This window comes from Eleginops maclovinus, chromosome 17 (assembly GCF_036324505.1).
Source record: "Eleginops maclovinus isolate JMC-PN-2008 ecotype Puerto Natales chromosome 17, JC_Emac_rtc_rv5, whole genome shotgun sequence".
NCBI lineage: Eukaryota > Metazoa > Chordata > Actinopteri > Perciformes > Eleginopidae > Eleginops > Eleginops maclovinus.
The window spans coordinates 6,357,121-6,380,376 of record NC_086365.1 but is presented as its reverse complement, the minus strand read 5'-3'; the positions used below and the strand labels follow the sequence as shown (position 1 = coordinate 6,380,376).

At 39.8% G+C, this 23,256-nt stretch overlaps 2 protein-coding genes across 2 annotated transcripts in view; one reads left to right on the top strand and one right to left on the bottom strand.

Moving 5' to 3' along the window:
* Nucleotides 1–200: 200 nt before the first annotated feature.
* On the bottom strand, nt 201–2,907 carry LOC134878929 (protein FAM200A-like). Its single transcript, XM_063905110.1, has 2 exons — nt 763–2,907; nt 201–624 (listed from the first exon to the last, which is right to left on the bottom strand). Exon 1 carries the CDS (start codon nt 2,845–2,847, stop codon nt 766–768), a length of 2,082 nt encoding a protein of 693 aa, XP_063761180.1. The 5' UTR covers nt 2,848–2,907; the 3' UTR covers nt 201–624; nt 763–765.
* A 5,058-nt stretch (nt 2,908–7,965) lies between these two features.
* LOC134879369 (protein FAM180A) overlaps nt 7,966–23,256 on the top strand; it is a 136,384-nt gene continuing 121,093 nt past the window's right edge. Inside the window, exons 1-2 of the mRNA XM_063905831.1 lie at nt 7,966–8,101; nt 8,646–8,764. Coding sequence (XP_063761901.1) covers nt 7,998–8,101; nt 8,646–8,764 — 223 coding nt within the window. The 5' untranslated portion in view covers nt 7,966–7,997. The remainder of the gene's footprint in view (nt 8,102–8,645; nt 8,765–23,256) is intronic.

Sequence of the window (23,256 nt, the reverse complement as noted above, 5' to 3'; positions counted from 1 at the left end):
CGGAAATGCCAAACACGTGTAGCTAAACGAACAGGAGCAATCGCCAGACCCCACCGTTAAAAGCACAACTTCACAGCGGAAATAAACATAAATCATGCCTGGTATAAAAAAACGTTTGGTATCTATAGCTTGTATCCCCACTCATCACAACTGTAGTAGTTGAATCGTTTTATAACTCACCGATCACATTACACCAGGGGTTTTCAACTGGTTTTGTCCCAGGGACCACCATTCGGACTAGAAAGCAATCCGCGGCCCACTGATGTGCCTGCGCGTGCGCGTGTGTATTTGGTGTTACATGCATAGCTCAATGCATGAAACATGAAAGAGAGGCCACGCAGATTTTATAATAATAAAAGTAGATTTATTAAATTAAATTAAATTAAAGATTATTTTAAAGAAAGAATAAAGAATAATAAAGTGTTGTGCAATTCAGTATTGGGAAAAGTAACTAAAAATGTCATGCAAAGTCAGTCTAGGTGTGTGACAAAACAACAACGGAGAACAAAAATCCAACAACACCGGAGAACCAAAATCCAACAAATGAAGACCAAGGCAGCCTCAACTGCTGGCTGGTCAGGGCTTTTATAACCCAGCCAGGACAGACCTGTCACCAATCACCTGCTGTAGAGACAGAGAGATTGAGAAAAGCAGAGAGAGATTGAGAAAAGCAGGGAGAGAGAACAGGCTTACCATTAACACAGGGCGGGGCCTAAACCCGCCAGGGTCGTAACAGTGAAAACATGGGAGAATTAGGCCTACCTGTCAGTGTGATATCTGGGCGTGGTGAAGTCCACACAGCCTGTCTATTCGTGGCGAAATGGTAGACAGAGACAGTCTCATGTCATTCTCTGGATCAAGCCTAGCCCTGTACTTATTCTTTAAGTACGCCAGTGTAGAAAAACCACTCTCACACAGGTATGTGGTTGGAAAGGGCAAAAGACACCTCATTGCTTTTGCAGCAAGCTGTGGAAATTCTGTCTGGCAACTTATCCAGAATTTAACAAGGGGCTGTGTGTCGTACATATGCCTCCTGACAGAGTCTGTGGACATCTCAATCAGCTTATCCTCTTCCACAGCCGTCAGACTTGACCCTACTGATGCATCGTCACTGAATGGGAGCAGGATCCACTTGCTGTCACGGCGCCACTCTTCCGAATCAGTGAAGTACTTTGCGAATTGACGCACAAGCTTCCTCAAATGCTCACATATAGTGTCGTTGATGTCAGTGCTGTCAGGGTATTCCTCAACTGAAGGAAACATCGCCAAGTTATTGCTCTCCACTCGTTCGATCCACTTTGACATTTTTTTCACAAATGCGTCGAGCTTCTCGTAGAGCTGCATGACGTTTGCATCTCTCCCTTGCATGGAGCTGTTCAACTTGTTCAGCTCTGCAAAAACATCTGTGAGGTACGCCAGCTTAGTTAACCAGTAACTATCGTTGAAATTGGAAGCCAGATCAGAATGCTTCTCGCACAAGAACTCGTAGATAGCTCCGCGTAGTTCAAACACACGGGCGAGCACAGCGCCGCGAGACAGCCAACGCACCTCTGAATGATAAAGGAGAGAGCTGTGTTCACTTCCCAAGTCATGGCATAGGGATGAAAACAGGCGTGTATTCAATGCGTTTCGTTTTATGAAGTTGACCGTCTTGACAACGACATCAAACACACCACTGAGCTCAACACTGAGATCTTTGGAGGCGAGAGCCTCTCTATGAATCAGGCAGTGTGTCCAAATTACCCCCGGAGCCACCCTCCTTACATGCGCAAACAGTCCAGTCTTGCTGCCACTCATGGCTCGGGCCCCATCGCTGCATAATGCAACGCACCTCTGCCACGAGATATTGTGCTCCGTGAAAAAATCGTCCAGTGCTTTAAATATTTCTACACCGGTAGTTCGCCCGGGCAGTGGTTTGCAAAAAAGAAATTCCTCGCACATAGTGCCACTGTCCTCGTATCGCACAAATGTTAACAGTTGCGCATCATTAGTAACATCTGTCGTCTCGTCGATTTGAAGGGAAAACAGAACTGTCTGAAGTTTTGCCATCAGCTGGTCTTTGACATCATTTGCCATTTCCCCAATTCGTCTTCCGATTGAGTTGTCTGACAACGGAATAGTTTTTAATTTGTTGGCACATTCTTCGCTTACCATAGCTCTGCACATATCTATGGCTGCTGGCAATATAAGCTGCTCTGCAATGGTATGGGGCTTCTTACTTTTTGCAACCCTGAGAGCGACCAGATACGATGCTTTCAGTGCGTTTTCATTTATTTTTGCACTCTTCCTCATGGTAGCCTGCTGTCCTTTGAAATCACGCAACATCTGTTGCATGTACTCAACGGGTTTGGCCTTCAAGTGGACGTGATGCGTCTCCATATGCCGCGTAAGTTTCGACGGCTTCATAGCTTCATTACAGAGAATTGTTGAACATACGAAACACAGTGGTACCTCCTCTCCTGCTCTGTCTGTCGTCACTGTGAATCCATATTTAACATATTCCTCATTGTATTTTCTTTTTCGTCTTTTTTGCGAAGTTGACGCTTCGGAAGCCTGTCCTTGCCCTATCGTGGCGGCCTGTCCCTCTGTCGTGGCAGCCTGACCCTCTGTCATGGCAGCCTGTCCCTCTGGCACTTTCCTCACTACAAAACGATCCATTGGTGCTAGATATATAGCTAGACTAGTACATATGTAACAAATGTTTGCTGTACTACAACCTATCTTAAAATACTCTCGTCGGCTATGCTTATAAATGTGTGTCAACTTTGCTCGCAAGACTGTACGTAATGAATAATAAGTGAGGTTAGCGACGCAACTCATTACCATTAGCGAATCACAGGCTACCATAGACTGGATAGGCGCAAGGCTACATTCTGTCAGCTTGAATTTCCTTTATATTATTTTAAACATATTTTTCACGATATGCAGGCCCGTTTCTAGGATTTTGGGGGCCCTAGGCAAAGAAGTTGTTGGGGGCCTTTAAAAAAAAAATTCTGTGCGTTTTAATCACAAAAGAGGTCAAACATACACTGAAAAGTAGCCTTTATTATTTTTTTTTTTCCTACTGAAACTGCTGCTTGCGGCCCTTGGCCTCAGCAAATGCAGACACAATCCCCTCCAAGTCCAAAGACCTGCGGACGTCACTCTCAATTGACATGAGTGCCAGTCCAGAGAGCCTCTCTTGGCTCATAGTTGACCTCATGTAATTCTTTATGCGCTTCAGAGATGAAAAGCTCCTCTCTCCGGAGGCAACCGAGACAGGAAGGGTCAGAAGTAGGCGCAGTGCAATGCTTAAATTGCTGTACAGGTCCAACAGCTTCTCACTGTATATGTAGTCCAGCATTTTAAATGGGCACCTGGATACTTCATCTGGAAAGGTGTGGACAGCAGAGTTGATCTCCAATGCCAAGTCGTCTGCATCAATATCATGGAGGGTTTGTTCCACTTTCCTGCATCTCTCATGCAATTTCCCAGTCTTGATTGTGGCCCTCATGATATCAATGCTGAACAGGAAGTCGTACAGGGCATACACCCCCTCCAGTCTGGAAAATCTGTCTTTTAGGCTGGTGATGGCAGTGTCAACCAAAGGCAGGAAGAAGTCCCTTCTGAAGGCCTCTTCTGGGGTCGATTGGGTTTCATCTGTACTCTCGTAAAGGAACTGCCTTTTCTTTTTACGTTGCCTTTTCTCAGGCAATTTCCTCTCAATTTCCAGATCTTCTGCAATCTCCATTGCATCCGTTTGGCTTGATGCGAGTCCATTTTCCCTGAAATCTTCTAGGTACTCTGTCACTCCCTCGGTTTCTTTTTTCAGTGTTTGCATTGAAACATCCGGGCTCTGGAGGAGCTTGCTCATATGGTTAACCTGATACAAAACGTTGTACCAGGTTATTGTGCACAGAAGAAAGGACCATGTTTTAAGCTCACCATGTAAGCTTTTTGCTGAGGACATGGTCTCTGAGTCCCCCTTCTCTGTAGCATATGTCTCCAGTGCTGACAGTCCGTCTAGTATTTCAGGTAGATGGTACCGCACTACCTTCACACTGTCAATTCGGGCCTCCCATCTCGTCCCTGAAAGTGGCTTAAGGGTGAGCTGCTTCACATGCTGCTTCAAAATTGCCCAGCGGTGCACAGAGGAACTGAAAAGGTTGTACAGTCGTTGCAGCATACCAAAAAAAGACATGGACAACACTGAAGACTTGGCAGCATCTGACACAACCAGATTTAGTGTGTGACTGCTGCATGGGATGCATAGCGCCTTGTTGTTCAGCTCTAAAATTCTTGCCTGCACACCCTGTTTGTGGCCCATCATATTGCTGCCATTGTCGTATGACTGCCCACGGCAATCTGAAATGCTGAGGTTGTGCTTCTCCAACTGGTCAAGCAGGATTTCACTGAGCCCTTTACCAGTTGTGTCTTCAACATGTACAAATCCCAAAAAATGCTCAGCAATAGAAACAGGTGTTTCACAGTTGACAATCCTGAGAACAACAGAAAGTTGTTCCTTGTGGCTGATGTCAGGAGTGCAATCCATGATCACGGAGAAGTATTTTGCTTTGTGCACTCTTCTTGCAATCTCCTGTAGGATTTTGTCTCCGACCAGCTGAATGATTTCGTTCTGAATGACTCCACTCAGGTAATGCACCTTTGTCTCTTTGCATTGTATTCGTCTGATGTGTTCATTCATTACCGGATCAAACTGTGCTAGGAGTTCCACTTGAGCCAGAAAATTCCCATTGTGGCGATCATACACGGTACTGGTAGTTCCTCTCAAAGCCTGGTTGCGTTCTGCCAGATGGGAAACTATGGCAATCACTCTCCGAATCACGCCTTTCCAGTGTTCAACTTCAAGTTGCATCAACTCCATCTGTCTTTGATCAATCAGTGTACTGGTTTGCAGTCTCCTCTGAAGGTCGTGCCACTTTTTCACATTGTCACAGTGCACCTTTGTGCACTCGTGTTTTTTTAGGCGATAGGAAAGGTTCTTCCATCCACCGTAGCCACAGGTCGTTAAGGCATTGTCACGCTCACGCTTCCCGAAAACAGTACAAGGGAAACAGAACACTCCATCTGTGTGGATGGAATACACCAGCCACGATCGATGTATATTCTCACCATTTTTCATGGTTCTTTTGTAACTGTCCTTGGTGAATCTTCGAGGAGGATTGTCTAAGTTTTGCGGGAATTCAATGTCCATGATTTGCACAGGTCCTTTTTTGACTATTTCACAGCGCATACTGCTTGTTAGGACACTGGGCCAACATCCTGGGTCATCACTTAATGTGGTGCTTGCAATACCTACAGGTACCCCAGTTCTGGATGGTGGGGTGGTCTCTGCCATGTCAATGTCATCTTCCTCTTTGTCCTCCTCATGAAGTGGAGATGGAGTTGATGGCACTGTTGAAAACATATAGTTGCAAATTAATTTATAGCACAATTGCCATGTGGTAAGTACAGCAACTAGGGAATGGTGATCTACTTGTATAATGCTTTAAAAAGAAAGGGTCATTTTAATACACTTTCATAGCACATGGGTGTTAGGTGATAAGTTGAAATTGTGCGGCTTAATGCACCTTCTGTTGAACCACTGCTGGGAAGTGGTGTGGATGCTTCCACTTGCTCCTCCTCAAGTCGTGATGGAGTTGATGGCACTGCTGAAAAATATGTAATTACAAATTAATTCATGGCACAGTTTCATGTGTGAAGTACGACAACTAAATGCTTAAGGTATGGTGATCTACTTGTGTAACGCTTTATAGCAAATGGTCATTTTAATACACTTTCACAGCACATGCTGCTATAACTTTGGGTCACTATGATAGGTGATAAGTTGAAATTGTGCGGCTTAATGCACCTTCTGTTGAACCACTGCTGGGAAGTGGTGTGGACGCCGCAATGTTGTCTTCCACTTGCTCCTCCTCATAAACATGTGACGAAGACGATGTTGATGGCCCTGGTGCAAAAATAAATAAATACATAAATAATATTCTTTTTATTTATATTGCACATTTTGCATGCATTGATCTCAACAACTCAGTTATTCATTAACATTAGTGAATGTCCCACATATTTGAAATGTCCAGAAGACTCTGTGGGCAAGTGGAATGAATACACACAACTATGACTTGAATTAGAAAAATGTAAAGTCATTTTGATAACATCAAGTGTGTTGATAGAAGGCACTAATAATAGGTAGAAAAGAACGTTACCTTCAGTAGCACCAGAGACAACACTTGGTAGAGCGGGATGAAGAAATTTCAGCAATGCCCCTTGGAGAAAGAATAAGTACTGTATGATTAGCTTGGTTATTTTTCAAATGCTTTTGAAATCCTATCATTTTACAGTCTGATAATTGTGGTGAAATAGATATTAAAAGCATTACACACAGTTCCTACTAGGCGGTTTAGTGGCGGTTTCTATACGACTACAGGTGAAGCACTGCTTCACCAAAAAAAAGTAAAAAAAATAATAATAATAAAATCTTACAATAATCCCGTTTTCACTGGTTTGAAAACAGAAATACAGTCACTAAGACGAGCTGTTTTCCTGAAATCAATTCTGTGAGTGGCAACAGCGCCATCCCCGCACCCGTGGTGTGTAGACCTGTGTGTGTCTGTGTACTGTCTGTGTCCCATAGAAAAAGCTCAAAGCTATCGGTACAGTTTTTAACGGTGGTCCAGTGGTATTTACAGCTATCATGGAGACCAACAACAACAAACAGCAGAATAGGTTTAGAAAAGGATTAATTGACACTAAAGTGGCTGTTTTCTTCATGTGGCTGATCTGCGCCGGGATGTTAACCGTTAAAATGTAAATAAAGTAAGTAAATCAACCCAATGGTATTCTAGCAAAATTATTGTAAACTCCCATGTTAATCTCCTATTAAATAGCTAGCTACTACAGGAATAACTATTTCACTGGTTGTCTCAAGGCTCTAACGACTGAAAACATATGTGAAGTTTATTTAGGATATTAAGAGGAATTAATCGTTGATCAATTTGGCCAGCTGATAACGTTATGAACTTATAGTGAAGTCAAAGGTAGCAGTTTAAGTTTGGTTAGCATGCTAGCATGCCAAACCACTGGTTCCTAGCTAGTCGTCGTTACAACCTCGCTACTCTAGCAAAATATGGTATACCCTGCCTGGCACAATTTTCATGTTGATTGTGTATATTCTACTTACCGGTGTCTTGTTTTCTTTTCTGCTCCTCTTCCCTTTTCTTCTTCTTTTTTTGATTGCCGGAGAGATAATTTCGCTTCATTTTAATTTTTCACTTTTCACTTGCACTTGACGCTGTCGCGCTAATGCATGGGAAAGGGGGGCCCCCTCGAGCTGGGGTATTTCGACTACAATGTGTCGTTGCGCTTTTCGGACATCGCATGCTCTAGGGAGGCGCTGTTGCTGCCCTCGCAGTCGCAGCAGAGCCCTTCATATACAGATGACTGCTTATTATTATGAAGCTATTTAAAATCGTCATTGCTGTTGAATACATGACCTGTCTTATTGGTATGCATGTTGTTTGATTCATGTTGCATTTGTATCAGACTTTTCTTTGAATTTTGAAAAAAAAAAAAAAAAAAAAAAAAAAAAATCTTAACCTGTCGTCTTTGGGGGGCCTCCTCCTACTCGGGGGCCCTAGGCAATTGCCTACCATGCCTACCTGAACGCGACGGGCCTGACGATATGTAACGGTATTCTGGAAATGTGTTGAAATATCAAAGCGAATTTATATTAAAAAAAAACAATGGTGAACTGATCAACATAGGCTCTTGTCACGGACCACATGCAATGCCGCCGCGGACCACCAGGGGTCCGCGGACCACCGGTTGAAAACCCCTGCATTACACAATAACGCTTAAGGTTATGCATAATTAAGGGCGTGGCCACTGTGACAGGTAGTGCGGTCGCTGTTGGCTAGCAACTAGCAGAGCCGTATATTGACGACTAGCTGTCCACTGTGCTAAGGCCTCAGCTGATCCGGGATGACCGGTGTGAAAAGATGACACAACTTGACCTCTCTTGTCTCGTGTTTGTTGTGGTGCTTTCTGCATTATCCTTTGGATTGCTATCTCAAAAAATACCGTCCTACAAGGCTTTGCTTCAGTAAGTTCAATTATAGAACTTTGTTATTAGCATAGTTAGCGGTTTATTTAGCCAGCTAGCTAATGAATTATTAGCCATTTTCAACAAAGCCGTCTCTGTTTGAAGTTAGTTTATTTATAGTAAGTTGGGTAAGCGTGCCACACGTATATAAAAAAAAAGACTAGGTAACTTCAACGTATTATAAGATGGGTCGCCATTAACTTCACAATACAGTTTCATAATTCAACATTGTCTGTGGTTAAACACTAACGTTAATTTACGTGCCTTTTCTTCGATGTTTTACCTTCAGGTGTCAGTGTTTTACAATGGAAACAAGGAATATTGACACATGGACTTCCATGGATTTGTTGTACAGTATTAGCTGATTAATGAACATCACTAATGCTGTCTACTCAAAGACAGGAGTTGTTTGTGTCTAATTTTGTCACGACTACAATGTCACACGTTATGATTGTGGATGTTTCATAACTAAATTGAAAACTAAGATTATCCATTGCATTCATTTTTATGTTGGACTGCTTGACAAATCTATGTGTACTTCTAGGTGTTCCAGACAGGCTGGACCAGTGGATGCTCAACATGTGAAGACAGAACTGGACTCCAACAACACTCTTCTTCTGTGCAGTGAACTGTGGGGGCCATCACTTCAGAGCAGACTCCAAGGTACACTCTTTTTTTCATACCCTTCAAAGGACCAAGGAACTTATTGGTTTAAATTTGATGGAAAAAAACCACCCTTTGTAAGTCATGTGAACATTTCAATGCATAGGCTTCTTCTTTGGTTTATATCCAGCCTCTGTTGCTACTTAATTGTTACTTAAAAGTACATTGTTTATGTCACTCTGCAATAACTGTTACATCATTTAATCCATTAAGTAGTACATATTGTTTATAACCAAGTAAATGTAATTAATCTATGTTAATTAGAACAGATAGTTTACAGTGTGCAAAGCCACCTCATCTGCGCTTTTATATTTGCTGGTGACAGTGATGTTCAGGATATCTTACATGTATTTTGGCTGTAAGTTTATGGTTAACTTTCATAAAACCTCTAGCTTTTTTTATTTTAATTAAATACCATACAATATAAGGGAATAGACATGTGAAGTTGAATTAATAAGTAAACAATAAGTGTGTTTATGGATTTACAGCTCTTTTTAGTGTGGTGCCGTGGGGTTTCTCCTTCTGCCTTTTAGTTTGAATCTTTATATGATTCCTCCTCACCAAGTTGTTACACTTACAATCTTGGTAAGCTTCAGTTTATCTCCTTCTCCTTGTTGAAATACTTCAAGTGCCCTTTGTACTAAGTAGGATCTGCGTTTAAAGACAACTTATTGATCATGGGACTGTCAATCAATGCGAACAGCTGCCGAGAGACTTTTACTTACTGAAACTCCACCTTCTAAAACAAAAAGATGAAATAGACTTTATGGCAATTCTACCATGGATTTCTGTGAAAATTCTCTGAGTTTTCTACAAGCTTTTTGAACAGATATATGAGGTTATATGAATGTTTCATTCCTTGATTACTTGATAAAAATAAAGAAAAATGTGAAGATAGTCCTTGAAAAGAAATAAGAAATCAAATTTGCTATTAAATTCAGGGACAGCATTTAAAATAATTATTAAACAAATAAAGTGATCAAATACAATTCCAACATACTTTTAAATTTGAATATAATATCAGTTATCTTTAGTCGATAATAGAGGTTTACCCGGGTTCCAATATTCCCAAATGATCCCATACCTGGCATGAGAATATGCTGTCAGTTGCCTGACATTTGACCTCAAGCAAATGACAGCTTTTAATTGTTCTATCAAAAAGATACATATTAAATTAACCATTTTAGTGGTGAGTCCATGATTCCAAAATCAAGTCTTTGTCATGTTCAGGTAAATGAGCTGGAGTTGTCTTAATCAGGTTTGGCAAGTCTCTGACCAGCTGTGCCCCCACATTCCTCTCAGGACCACTAGAGCAAAAGACCAAGCAGAAAGGAAAGCCGGCAGTAGAAGGAATACGATACGCTCTAATCAATACAGAGGATGGGAAAGGGGAATCACCTGCAATCCAGGGAATAGGCCAAACAACTGTCACAACATTTTGAAGTGCAGGATAATTAATAGCTCTCACAAACCGGCGCCTAAACACACTTTTTTGTGTCATGAGTATTCATTTGGAGAATTACTTTTTGTTTTTCCACCTGGTATGTTAATTTTCCTTGTACTCTTGTACAGAGTTTTGCAGAATGCAGTGGCTGTTCTGCGTTCATCAGCTTTTTTGAAGTATTTTCCGCTAGAGTCTGGTGACTGTTTGCTGTTCTCTATGTTTTTCTGAGTTATTAGTCTTCGTATTTGACGGTGTCATTAGCAAATCCACCGTTTCAGCATTTTTCAACCCACTAGTGGACACACCCGGGATGGAGTTTCACAGAGTTTCTTGTTTGATTGATGTGTCAGGTGGCAACGGCTTGCTAGTGCTTTAGCATAAACAACTTTTTCATGAATTTATATGAAAAAGTTGGTGTTTTTGGATGGTTTTTATTTCATATAAAAATCTGCCTTTGAGCAGTTAGAGAATATAATGTAGCTTTAATCCCTTTGCCTCCACCTTGCATGCTCTGATTAGGAAGCATTGTGTTAATATTTAATATTTTGGCTACAACTAGAAGCCCTGCACCCACCTTTCACTTAGGTGGTGCCAGGTGAATCTAATTAACACCCGACTTTCACGTATGCCATATCAGGTGAATCAAATTAAGTCACTTGTACCTAATGGGAGACTTAATCTGTATGCAGGGAAGAGAATATGGTCGATTGCATTTATAAATGGACATCTTTTCCGGTTGACATTTCTCAACAATTCTGTGTAGCATCATGTGAGAGCATTTGCATGCTGGATCTATGAGGTTGTGCACTTATTTATGGTCAGTGAAGCGGATATTCATCTTCAATCCATTGAGCTATCTAGTGTTTTAGAACAATTTAAGCTTCAAGCTCACATTTTCTCCCAATATACCATAAAAAGAAGAAATAAGGGAGCAAAGAGGCTTATCATGCCTGGGGTTAATTGCCCTAAAACCAGGATGTCCTTTTGAATGTTTCCACGTCTCAAAATGAGTTCATTAGCAATTCTTTGCAATTCTTTTATAGTGTCTTAATTGAGGGTAATTAAGTGAAGTGATGGCATTAGTGGATTGGTGGACAAAGCATCAAAACCACTGCTAGGGGTCTAGCATACATGAATATGTCATTAATGGTGACACTCAAGAATAAACCCCACAACCTCTTATTGTGATAAAGCTTTAGATGAGCAATGTGTTCATTTGCCTGAAACCTTTTTTTGTTATTTAGATAAGTGAAATAATTGAAATCGAGATGAATGCCGTATTAGAGTGCAGATGTGCTGTGGAGCTTTGTGGAAGATCAGCAGGGTTTTGCCCTCTGTGTCACGCCTCAGGGACCCACACCTCTCCCTGGTGAACTACTTTAAATCAGGGAGCAGTTCTGCAATTACGTGTAAAATCACTAAACTGAAAGGATGCATTAACGCTGGCCATTTTGCTGTGAAAGGGTCAATGCCCTTAAAACGTCTTATGTACCTCTTATGGTATCGAGCAATAAACATGGTTTTGCTTTTACACACACACACGACTATTCACTGCCTTCATACTGAAATTCTTAAAACTTTCATAAGAAGTATCTTAAAACTGTGAGAAAGGCAGAGCCTGAAGTGTCTCCATGTGTGTACTGGACTGTTGCTAATTATGTGAAAAAAGTCAAAGGTGAGAAGCAAATTTTCTAAATCTCTTCCAATGTGTGAGTTTGGTAGTGTTAGTTAAACTTCCAGGATCTGAGATATACATCTCTTTTGTTTTTACAATTCTTTAATGAAAATTGCTCACAGCACATTGTTTCTGGAATGAAGCATTGCTTTCCTCCCAAGAAAAGTGACAGCATCAGTCATTTTAACAAGTGCCCAAAAGCATTATATGTTTACGTTTAAATTACAGAGCCTGTTTTCTTTTCTGTCAAGGACAAAACTTCCGTCCGCTTCCTGTTTAATACTAAGGGTCAATGTTGGTTTTATTTGACTCATGACCACAACATGCTGTCAAATGACAAAATCAGTCACGGGGGTAAAACTACATCTGGAACGAAGCACAAAGTCAGGTGATGGTAGAATTTAACTTGAGACACCACTCTACACTTCTATTTCCCAGTAAATGTTAAAGTTTTTTCTTACCCCAAAGCTTTAACACTAACCTTATTTTATTGGAATTCTTCAGAGACCAGATTTTACTTTGGCAAATATTGGCATTAGTTAAGCAAAGTATACAATACTTTTATTTGTAGCCTGTTAGCTTTTAAGCCTGCATCATATGAATGGATTTGGTCCGTCATCTCTGCCTGAAAGATGTCCAACCCGCACCTTGCTATTACCAAAAGGAAAAGAACAGAGAACAGTGCTTGTGTAGTCTACACAGGCTGTTGTTTTGGCTTTGCTCCGGGTCTGTCTCGTTGAAGATACTCAACTCCTCTTTAAATGGTGCTTCCACCTGTGACCGCACAAAGGGAATGTAAGAGGACATCGCTTGTGTTTTTGTGCAGAGGTTATTGTCGACTGTAAATACCTCCCCAACAGCAAGAGCTGTGCGCTGCTGTGACTCACCGAGACGGTTGTTTTGATATAAAAAGGCACCATAAGAGGCAATTTGGCCTTTTGTACCGTGAGCTGAGACACAAACGCTCAGATTACATGTTTAAAAACTGTCCTATTCTGACAGGTGTTGTGCCCATAATAGAAACTCTGCCTTAGCTAGCAGACAAGGGATACTTAAAAGTAAAATCTCTTTTGTTTCTTTTCAGAGTTTTTTTCCAGAGTCTGTTTTTAACTTTTAAATTGTCTCCTGCTTAGATAATGCTGTGCTATTTCATACGGAGACAACTGAAAATTACAACTACAACGAAGAAGTGTAATTCGCAGAAAAAGCCAGGCCCACTGGGAGCAGTGTGTGTGCTGGTGACAAGAAACATTGTCTAATTATCAGTTAGAGATGATTAGAGCAAAAGCAAACGCTCTGTGACAATGCTGCAAAATCCTTAGAATGGAAAATAGCTCAGAAAACTTTATGAGTTGATTTTCATGCAAACTGTGTGTAAGCGGCAGCTGGAGTTGTTTGGAATTCTTTTTTTTTTTCCATCACTGAATTATTAACTTAGAAGACTCTTAGTAATGTTTCTAGAACAACATTTTTTGTCTTAGCACTTGGGCACAAACACTAGTACTGGTATGTCATAAAGTTACAATTCTTGAATTCAGAGGGATAGTGTGAGTCATAAAAAAGCAAATGTTTTTTTATGGAATGTTATTATTTATTTGCCTCTATACACTTCTATCTTCTATTGTGCAGATGAAAGGCTGGAGATTGGAACTATGTAACACATCTTCAAATGGCCAGTGTGTTTGCAAAAGTATATTTCATTTGGCACAAGTTTTCAGATTCAGGTAATCAAATCTGACCTGCGATGAGCTCCATCAGCTGAGGTAACAGCACACAGTGAGGTGGAGAGTGAAGGCAGGTTTGAGGAAGATGAGAAAGTGGACTACTTTAGTGGTTCAAATTAAAAAGGACTGTGGAGTAAACTGCTGCTAGATCAAAGATTCCCAGCCAAGCGTGGCTTCCATTGTCTCTAAATAATAAGAAATTGAAATTGATTATGCCAAGTGGAGCAAGACATTGCAAAGGAAATTGGAAAGTAATACTGTGGCAAAGGAGGGATGTACTAAGCTAACGCTGATTTCAGGCACTGTGTATGTACCCTGTGGGAATGGAGGATTCATGATGATCTGTTTTGGTTTGGAGAAAGTAATCTAAAGCACCAGAGATAAGGTCCAGAAAATGTAGGTGTTTTGTTTAATTTTCTCGAAAAATGTAGCTTTTCTCTTGTTGAAAATTCCATATACTTAAGTTTTGAAGTAGATGTATTTTTTGGGGGGCGGGGGACAGATGCCATACTTTGGAAGGGAGATTGTTAACTATTTTGATGATTTAAAGATTAAAAAAATAAGCGATTCAGTTCAATATTAAACCCCAGAGTAATGAATACTGAAAAAACATAGTTCTCCAAATTCCCAACATGGTTGACAATGGGTTGAAATGAAATATATCTCCATAGAACTCTTAAGTTTAGGTGTAGCTGTGACTATAATGGTTTTTCTGTTTGGTTTTCTCCCGATTGTTGAACACTCTTGATTTTATGTCCAAGGTGAAGTTCAGCAATATGGACAGTGGCAGTATAATTGAATAATGGCTGATAAGAAATGCCGATGTCTGGCATTGACTTTAAATCACTTGCTCTGATGAGGGTAATAAGAAACCAGCATCGGAAGAACAAGAGATGGGAGCACCTTCTATTTTATACTAATTACCCTGTAAATTTGAGTGATAACATTAACAATCACCAACCAAATCTGAAGGGGAATTATGCAGCGCAATTAATTAGTAATCATGGAGTTGGTGAAGCTCTGTGTTTTATATTTATGGGTAGATTTAAGTTCTATTGGATCTGGTGATTACTACAGGGAGGGTCTAACAGTTAAGGAGGTCATCTTCTCTCCTGGATCACTGAACAGCATTGGTAATTAGGAGAAGAAAAAAAACCTCACAGGAAAAGTAGCTCCGAGTACATTCTATGGCAAAAGTAAATATAAAGCCTTAACAGTGAGAGAAAGCATTAATGCCGCAAACGTGATACAGTGAGTAACTTATCTATTCTTTTTCTCTCCAAACGTGAGGGGGATTTCAAATTCTTCCTGCTGATCATTTGACTCACTTGGATTGCTTCTGATTTTTCATTAGTCCGCAGAGAATGGATTGTATTTGTTATGCCTATGAATAAGTGTGCAGAGGATGTGTGAAGAAAAAAAAAAAGAAAGCTGCCCATGATTACAATCTCTCCAAGATATGGAAGGTGCACTGTAGGAGTCCACCGATGCTCTTTCACAGCTCATCAGAAGTCCCTGGAACGGGGAGAGAGCAGAGGCAGAAGTGCGTAGTGCTGACTGGCAAGCAGCCAAAACACTAACTGCGGCATGGGGGGAAAAAAATCTACTTTTATTTTGGCAGACAGGAGGGATGAAGCAGTTGGATTACACTGGCAATGACTGTAAGCTGGCAAAAGGGCTGTAGTTATGTTAAGAATACATTTATATCAGAATAAGAAGTAGGTGTACACGTGAGGAATTTGCTTTGGTGTAAATGGTGCATACAAAGACACAGAAAGAAGGATACGTTGTTTTGAAAAAAATAGTACAATTTAAGACTATTGTGACAATATTTACAAAAACTATATATTATACAGGAGATTTATTGTCAAAAATAATTCCATACTATGATGTCCTTCAAAATGAACATATTGTGATTTATGTATTTATTTCAACAAGGATCATGCGTACACATACATTATCTCAGAAACGAGAAGAGGTGATTTATGCCAGATTTGAGCTTATACTGTAGCTAATTTCCATCTGCAGTCCTTTAATGTTTAGAAATAATTGTCATTAGTGACTTTCAAATGTGGTCTAATTATACATTTTAAGCCTTTTTACACTCCTCTCTTAATTTAGCCACTTTAAACTGGCTAGCAAACAGCAGGCCTGATCCACATCTCAAGTACCAAAGCTCTATTGCAATTTACGAGGTGACACTTTAGGTGTTACTTTTGTAAGACTTGTTGGAAATAAAAAATGATACATTTTATGAGAGGCTTGGTGAGGACTGACAGTTTTGATTGGTTTTCTGAGACATAAATAAGAGAAGAAGTGTTTATTGTCTCATGAGTGAATGGCGTTTGTCCCCCACGTGTTCCCAGGATGCCATAATCTCAAACACTCCTGGCGATAACTCATCATCCTATGAACTGGGGAGATGTAAGAATAGCAAGACATAACAGAAGTGTGTGTGTGTCTGGTGATGGTTGCTCAAGAACCATTTGGCTATCCACAGTGGATCTAGTGTGAGTAATCACGCTTTAATAATCCATGTCCCTTGAATTAGACAGTGCAGATGGAAAACATACCTGCCGCCTTCACAAAGCTCTGAAGGGAGGGAGTTAATGACCTGAAAAAAACGTCATACAAGCAAGCTGTCTTTTTAGCGCTGGCATTATTTCCAACTGAAGTAAAAATGTTGTCTGTGAATATTTTCTGTCGTCCAGATCCTAATATATAGAAGGGTCAAATGCCAACTCTTCTTCTTTCTGAGGATCTTTGAAGGAGGAATTTGGATGAGATGCAAATCTTAAGGTCAAAAGATGCAGAATCAATGTTACTTAGAAGACAAGCATCCCCAATTAAAGTGTGAAACATATTGGAGGTGAACAGTCTACAGTATGCTGTTGACGTGGCCCAAAGAAGAGGGCAAACGGCTCACTATCTGAGAAATGTTGACACTATAATTGCAATGCCCTGCTAGAGGAATGAGTGATTTGAGAACTCAGAAGCCAAGCTACACAATATAGACAAAAATATTGGGACACTCTGGTATATGGGGGTGGTTTTTGTGGGGTTGGGTTAGGCCCCTTAGTTCCAGTGAAGGGGATTCTTAAAGCTTCATCTTACCAAGTCATTCTGGACAATTTTTTGCTTCCAACTTTGTGGAAACAGTTTGGAGAAGGCCCTTTTCTGTTCCAGCATGACTGTGCCCCAGTGCACAAAGAAGGTCCATAAAGGCCTGGTTGGATGAGTTTGGTGTGGAAGAACTCGACTGGCCCGCACAGAGTCCTGATCCCAACCCACTGAACACCTTTGGGATGAACTACAACGGAGATTGTGAGCCAGGCCCTCTCGGCCAACATCAGTGTCTGACCTCACAAATGCTCTTCTGGATGAATGGGCAAAAATTCCCACAGACGCACTCCATGATCTTGTAGAAAGCCTTTCCCAGAAGAGTGGAAGCTGTTACAGCTGCAAAGGGGGGACCAACTTCGTATTAATGCCTAAGAGTTTGGCATTTGGGTGTAATGTGTAGGTGTCCCAATACTTTTGTCTATATAGTGTATCAACTTTGTAAGCGTTCAAGAATGGTCGTTTTCAAGAAAACCAAACTGTTAGATAGATTAACCAGAGCATTGATCATGATAATGGTGCTAGATGAAAAGTCACAGGACCACCAAGGTTAACAAAGGCCATAAATGAAATCTGTGGCAGTCCATTCATCACTTGTTGGGATTGCATACATGTCAACTTCATGGTGGCACAAGAGGAGAAGTAAGTGGATCACCAAAGTCATTCGAAGGTATGCTCTACGAAAAAACAATGTTTGTGCTATCCATCCAATAGCTATTGATATGTAATCTAGGCCACAGTGGTAGACCCACTAGCTGACATACTGCCATAGCCATAGGCTAATCAATCAAACCCCTCCACCAGCAAACACAATGTCAGGGCAAGTCAGTGAGGGTCAAAGGTCAACAACTTTGAATTCATCTGTAATGCACCTTTACTTTTGTCTTTATGGAAAATATGGTTCAACTTGCAGAGCATTCAAATGCACAGATATGTACACCATGCAGAATCATGTGTTTAGAACATGTCATTGTCCATGTCCTCTAATTTTCATTTCTCAATGTTAAAATATCTTAATTTCCAACAACAGGTTTTTGACATGTCATTCTAAAAAACACACACTATTAACATTTACAATTCCATTCTGTCCAATTGTCCCAGTTAAGCGGTGTGACAGAATGAAAGTGAAAAAGACCAATGGGTGAATGGCACTTTTAAGATACTGTAACTAATGTTTGTATCTCACTGTGATTACAAGCCAGGTGCTGACAGTTATCTACAGTTGATTGCGAGGAACTCATGAATATTTAAAGCAATTATAATGAGATGCTTTCTTTGAGGCACTTAATATTCTCTAAGTTATATATGAGCGGTCAAAAGGTTAAAGCCAATGTGGAAGCTTTAGAGAAAGCCGTAATTCCCATAGCAAGTTAATTGGTATGTTTCGAGCTCTTCTGCTTCCTTACTATTTCTTAACTGTCATCAATGTATTTCTTTCCATTGTTTTTCAGGGTTTTTCCTTAACCCCTCTTTGTTTCATGCCCTTTTCCATTTCTCTTCTTTATGCCCACCCACTTTCGTGGCTCTTTATATTGAGCCATACAGTGCAGGGCAAGCCAGGAAACATTAACAACTTCTGATGTCATAAAAACAGGAACATTGGCTCTTAATGAGCTTGTGTAGTGACGGGAGGAGGAGGCCCACCATATATCAATACTTAAAATGGTTGTAAACATATACAGGGTTTACTCTGGGACTGCTGAGACAGATAACAAGACTCACCGACTTTGTGCTTACTCTGCAAACTACAATGAAGAGAAAAAGTCAAGCCAGTCAATACGAGAGACACTCGTAAGCGGTAACAAGGATCGATCAAGTGCATACTTTTATTGGCAGTGTAAAAGAGAGGACATTTCTGAAAGCATGCTTAACCACTTCTCTGAGCAAAACAAATCAATATTATCCCTTCAATACAAGTTCTCTGCCATGTCTGTCGTCATACATTATTCATTTTAAAACGGGTCAAATTGTACGAAGCTGTTCAGGTGCAGTCCTTTTTCTTATCTTCTTCATTTCTCAATTCAACATCATCTTTTGTTTGCGCTCTGATTTTTGTTCCACAAATTCCAGGCTCTCCATAAATAAAGCCTCCGTGCTAAACCACTATACCAATTATTACATTTTATCTACAGTTTAGCTTGTTCTCTACAGAGAAATACATTGAGTGTTGGTTTAGTTCTGTGACTCTGTGCTTCACTGCTGAGCTTTATTTTGTTGCTAGTTTACCAGTGGTGTTGCTGCAAGTACTAGCAGAGCCAAATAGGAAATACAAAATTGAAACATCCATGGGTTGCTTTTTGGCCAATTGGGGCAACACTGACATAGAAATATTAGCAAATATTTAGACTCCAGTTAATAATAATAATCATTTGAATTTATATAGCGCCTTTCTAGGTATCCAAGGCGGCTTTCCATTTTGTGAGGACAGACAGAAAACAAATAAACAAACAAAAACTAGGGCAAATAAAAGAATAGAAAAGTAAAGTAAAATAAAATAGAAAATAAGTTAGCTATCTGTAAGTTCAATATTCACTCAACTCTGATCTCCATCAACTTATATATCTGTTTGTTTAGCTGCTAAGTGCTCTTCTAGCTGGATGCTAACTTTTTCTGCCTGATGTTTGGTGCAGGGCAGGGCTTTCATCCACTGCCATTGGATGGAAACAAGGTTATTGGCCTTGAGAATGAATGAAAACAGTAAGGTTGTGGGTTGAAAGCTAAGAAACTAAATTAAGATATTATAATCTACACTAATTGTACTTATTTATTGTATGAATATACTAATGAGGGCAGATTTAACTCCCATAGAACTGCCACTAAGTAAGAGGAAAAAAAGGCCCATCACTTCTGATTGACACCATGAATTATAGCAGACACAGCAAGGTTTTTATAAAGATAATTACATTTTTACCAGATTTTAACAGATAAACTTGACATAGCAGGTCTTAGTGGACGAAACGTATTTGATATATCTGCAGTGATGAAGCGTCAATGTAAAATCTATTATCAAATTATACAAGTTTAAATCATAAATAGAAGAATTATGAGGCAAAATGTTGCTTGATCATCGTGTGTGTCTTTGTGTATTGAAGTGCGAGATTGAAACTCGACAAACCTCAACAGTTAAGTGAAGTAAGTAATGCAATTTTGATTTGCTGTCAAGACACAAGGAAATTAAGGAATGACTTTTTTTTATATCATTTTAAGTGTGTCTGTCTCCGGCTTCATTAGCTCCCCAGTATAAAAAAATGTCAAAAAGGGAAACGGGGACAACGTTCTGTGTGTTTGCATGCTGGGTCTGTTTGCCTGCTGTGTGCTGCTCTAGGGTTGTGTTTGGTGTGTGCCTAGATTGGTTTCCTTCATATTTGTTTTCATTAAATTTCAAATGAGCCACTAAACACTTGATACGATCCCAAAAATTATCTCTCTTTTTTTGAAGAAAACACAAGTGTTAAATGGAAATGTGCTACTGCTTGGTTTAAAACAATTATAAAACTTTGTCTGGAATGGTTTATTTAATTTACTTTCTTGACAAAACAGCATTTCAATGTAAAGATCGTCCACTGTTTATAGTTCTCCCTGCAGATGACTCATTCTGCAGCGTGGTAATTCACACTATTAATCTGTCTTTTGTTAGAATTATAGAAAGCCTGACTTCAGTCGATCAATCTGAGTGTTCTTAACATATTCAAGTCTATAGGTTTGAAAAGGAAAACCCTTCTCTTAGTTCAATAATGAATATATGTTTGCCTTTTTTACACTTTTGGTAAAAATACAAAGCTTTACTGTTTATCCCTTTGCATGCTGTTTGCTTCATCTACAAAAAGTCCTGAATTAGAAATGATTATAACCATTTTCCCTATTCCTTTAACAAGACATCGTATTGTAAGATAATGCAACACATTTGACCCACCACTGGATCACTACTATGTCCCTGTGTGAGATAAGGTACTAAGGCTCATTTGGTTCCATATTTCTTCATTAATTTCAGATTAGCAATAACCACAATTTTTTCTTACTTTTAACACTCTCTGCCTTTGGTGTTTTTATTTAGTTATCTCTTCTGCCAAGCCTTGGAAAGCAAAGAAAAGCAATCACTTTGTGGAGTTAATGCTACAAGTCTTGCTTCACAAAAGGAGTCAAAACAGTCAGTCTTATTTAATTTGAACATGTAGAACTCTCACTTTTTGCTGCACACCCACTCATCGTACCTCTCAGGTCTCATTTAACAACTAAGAAATGAAAATTGTTGTGATCCGTGGAGGCTGTTAGCTTTTCAACCGAGCCTTTGGCAGTGCTGTGGTTCTGTCTGCAATCATGCGTCTTTATACTTAGAAATACCTTGCTTTATTCAGCACAGCTATTAAAAAATGTCATGTAGTCTCTTGTAAAGATATTCATCAAAGGAAGTTTCTGGTGCTTCATTTGCTAAACACTGGTGATCGAAATCTAGATACTTCTATACATCAGGTTGAATCAAGTATTGGACCCTTCCTCTGAGTTCAGGTTAATGTTGACAGGATGATAACAATATAGGGACCTCAGCTTTGTCATCAGTGGTATGAAAGAGTTTAACTTGGAAGCTCAACATTCCCTGACGTTTTCATTAAAAGAAATGAAGCAGAAGGCAATCAACAGAACACATTTTCAAAAACAATTTCTGATTGATGACAGTGCCATTTCTTACTCTCATCATCGCAATTTCATTCTACCAAAGTGTAGCAACACAAAATTTAAATTCAGCAAGCAATGTGAAACCCGGGTGGCAGAGTTTGTTACAAACATGCATTTCTTTGTCAAATCATTGTAATAGTTTTCATATTCTTTCAAACGAAAACATAAGGAGAAAAAAGTGTATCGTTTTTTACACTGGCGTATGAATGCAGTGAATGTAAGTTGTTCTGAAAACCACTTCAGGGTGTTGATCGATTGAACACATAACAAAGTGGAGGGAGGTTTTTGTAGGGTGGCAATTGACCTGTGACTTCCTAGATGAATAGAGATCTGAGAAGAAGATGACATTGTTGTCCCTGGTCTCAAAGATTACTGTTACGAATATGATTTTCCATCATCATTAGTTGCTAGTTTAAACAATATTTTTCAAGGAGATAAAACTTGCTTACGACACGTAGCTGATTCTCATGCTTTGTTCGCTTTCAGTGAGTATTCCATGTTAATCCAATAATCATTAGTAACCCAACTTGCCCTGTTTATCAAGCAGCTTGACCAGCGACCCTCCCTTCTGATAAATTCCAGGTTGTTTTAACCACAGCTGATTGTAGTTCTGTTGTATGATTAAAACTGAGCTTGCTGGATATATTCTCTTTCCCTCTTGTTCTTTTCCTCTCTTATTCTCTCTTGTAGTTTGTGGCAATAAGAATGCCCAGCGTAATTATGAGAAAGATTTAAAGTTTTTACATCAATAGCTCTGCTGGTTTGTAAAAGCTAAACAGCACCATGTTTTTCAGCCTGATTACAATTCCTTTGGTCCTCACAATCCACACTTTTAATGCATGAGTTCCAGAGATTACTGTTTCTTATGCAGAAGCCAAGGAAACCTCCCAAGTAACTTCCTATTACATGTGTTATTGTATTAAATGATTTGAAGAATGGTAGGAAAAAAAAACATTTGCATATAGTGTTGTTTGAACACTACCCAGTAAGTATGATTGAGTCCAGGTTGAGATGTATATGTGCTTGTATATGAAGATGAAGATTCAACTTTATTGTCATTGCACAGAGTACAAGTACTACGACAACGAAATGCGGTCTCTGCATTTGACCCATCCTAGTGTTAGGAGCAGTGGGCTGCCATTATGTACGGCGCCCGGGGAGCAGTGTAGGTAACCAGTGTCTTGCTCAGGGACACCACGGTGGCACTTGGTCTTTCGGGACTTGAACTGGTGACCTTCCAGTTCCCAGGCCAAGCCCCTATGGACTTTGCCACCACCGCTACCCAATACATTTCACTCTGGGAATATTAAAGAAATGTAGGACACATTACCAAACCCTAATGTAGAACATGTTGTTGTCATTTTGGGAATGAATCAGGTGGAATCAGGGTGACATTTTTCTCTCAGAATTATCAGAAATGTTCAGTATTGTCAATTGTCTCTTGCAGTGATTCACTCTTCCACTTTAAAGATATTCAGTTGCACAATCAAAAACAGAACTGACAGTAAAGTGAATCTGTGTTTATCTTCTTTATAATGCTTACTACCATTGTGTCATATATAAGACATGGCAATGTAAAAAAAAATAGAGCATTTGTTTTTATCCAGGCATGCAGTGCACAGTCATGGCATTTAGTAATTGCTATTTAACCTTCCACTGGGACTCTCACATTTCCCATAAACCCCACCTCCCCCGACAAAAGCATTGTATAGGTCACCAGCCTCCTCGTACACAATGCTCGAAATGCATTAACATTGTTCCAAACCATTAAACGAATTTTCACACAGCACAGTACAAAGGCAGAGTACACAATGTAAGACATGATTCAATTACTCTGCGCCGGGCAATATTTTCA

What these genes read in the sequence shown, in the direction of transcription:
- LOC134878929 (XM_063905110.1), bottom strand. Translation starts at nt 2,847, where the DNA reads ATGGTAGCCTGTGATTCGCTAATGGTAATGAGTTGCGTCGCTAACCTC.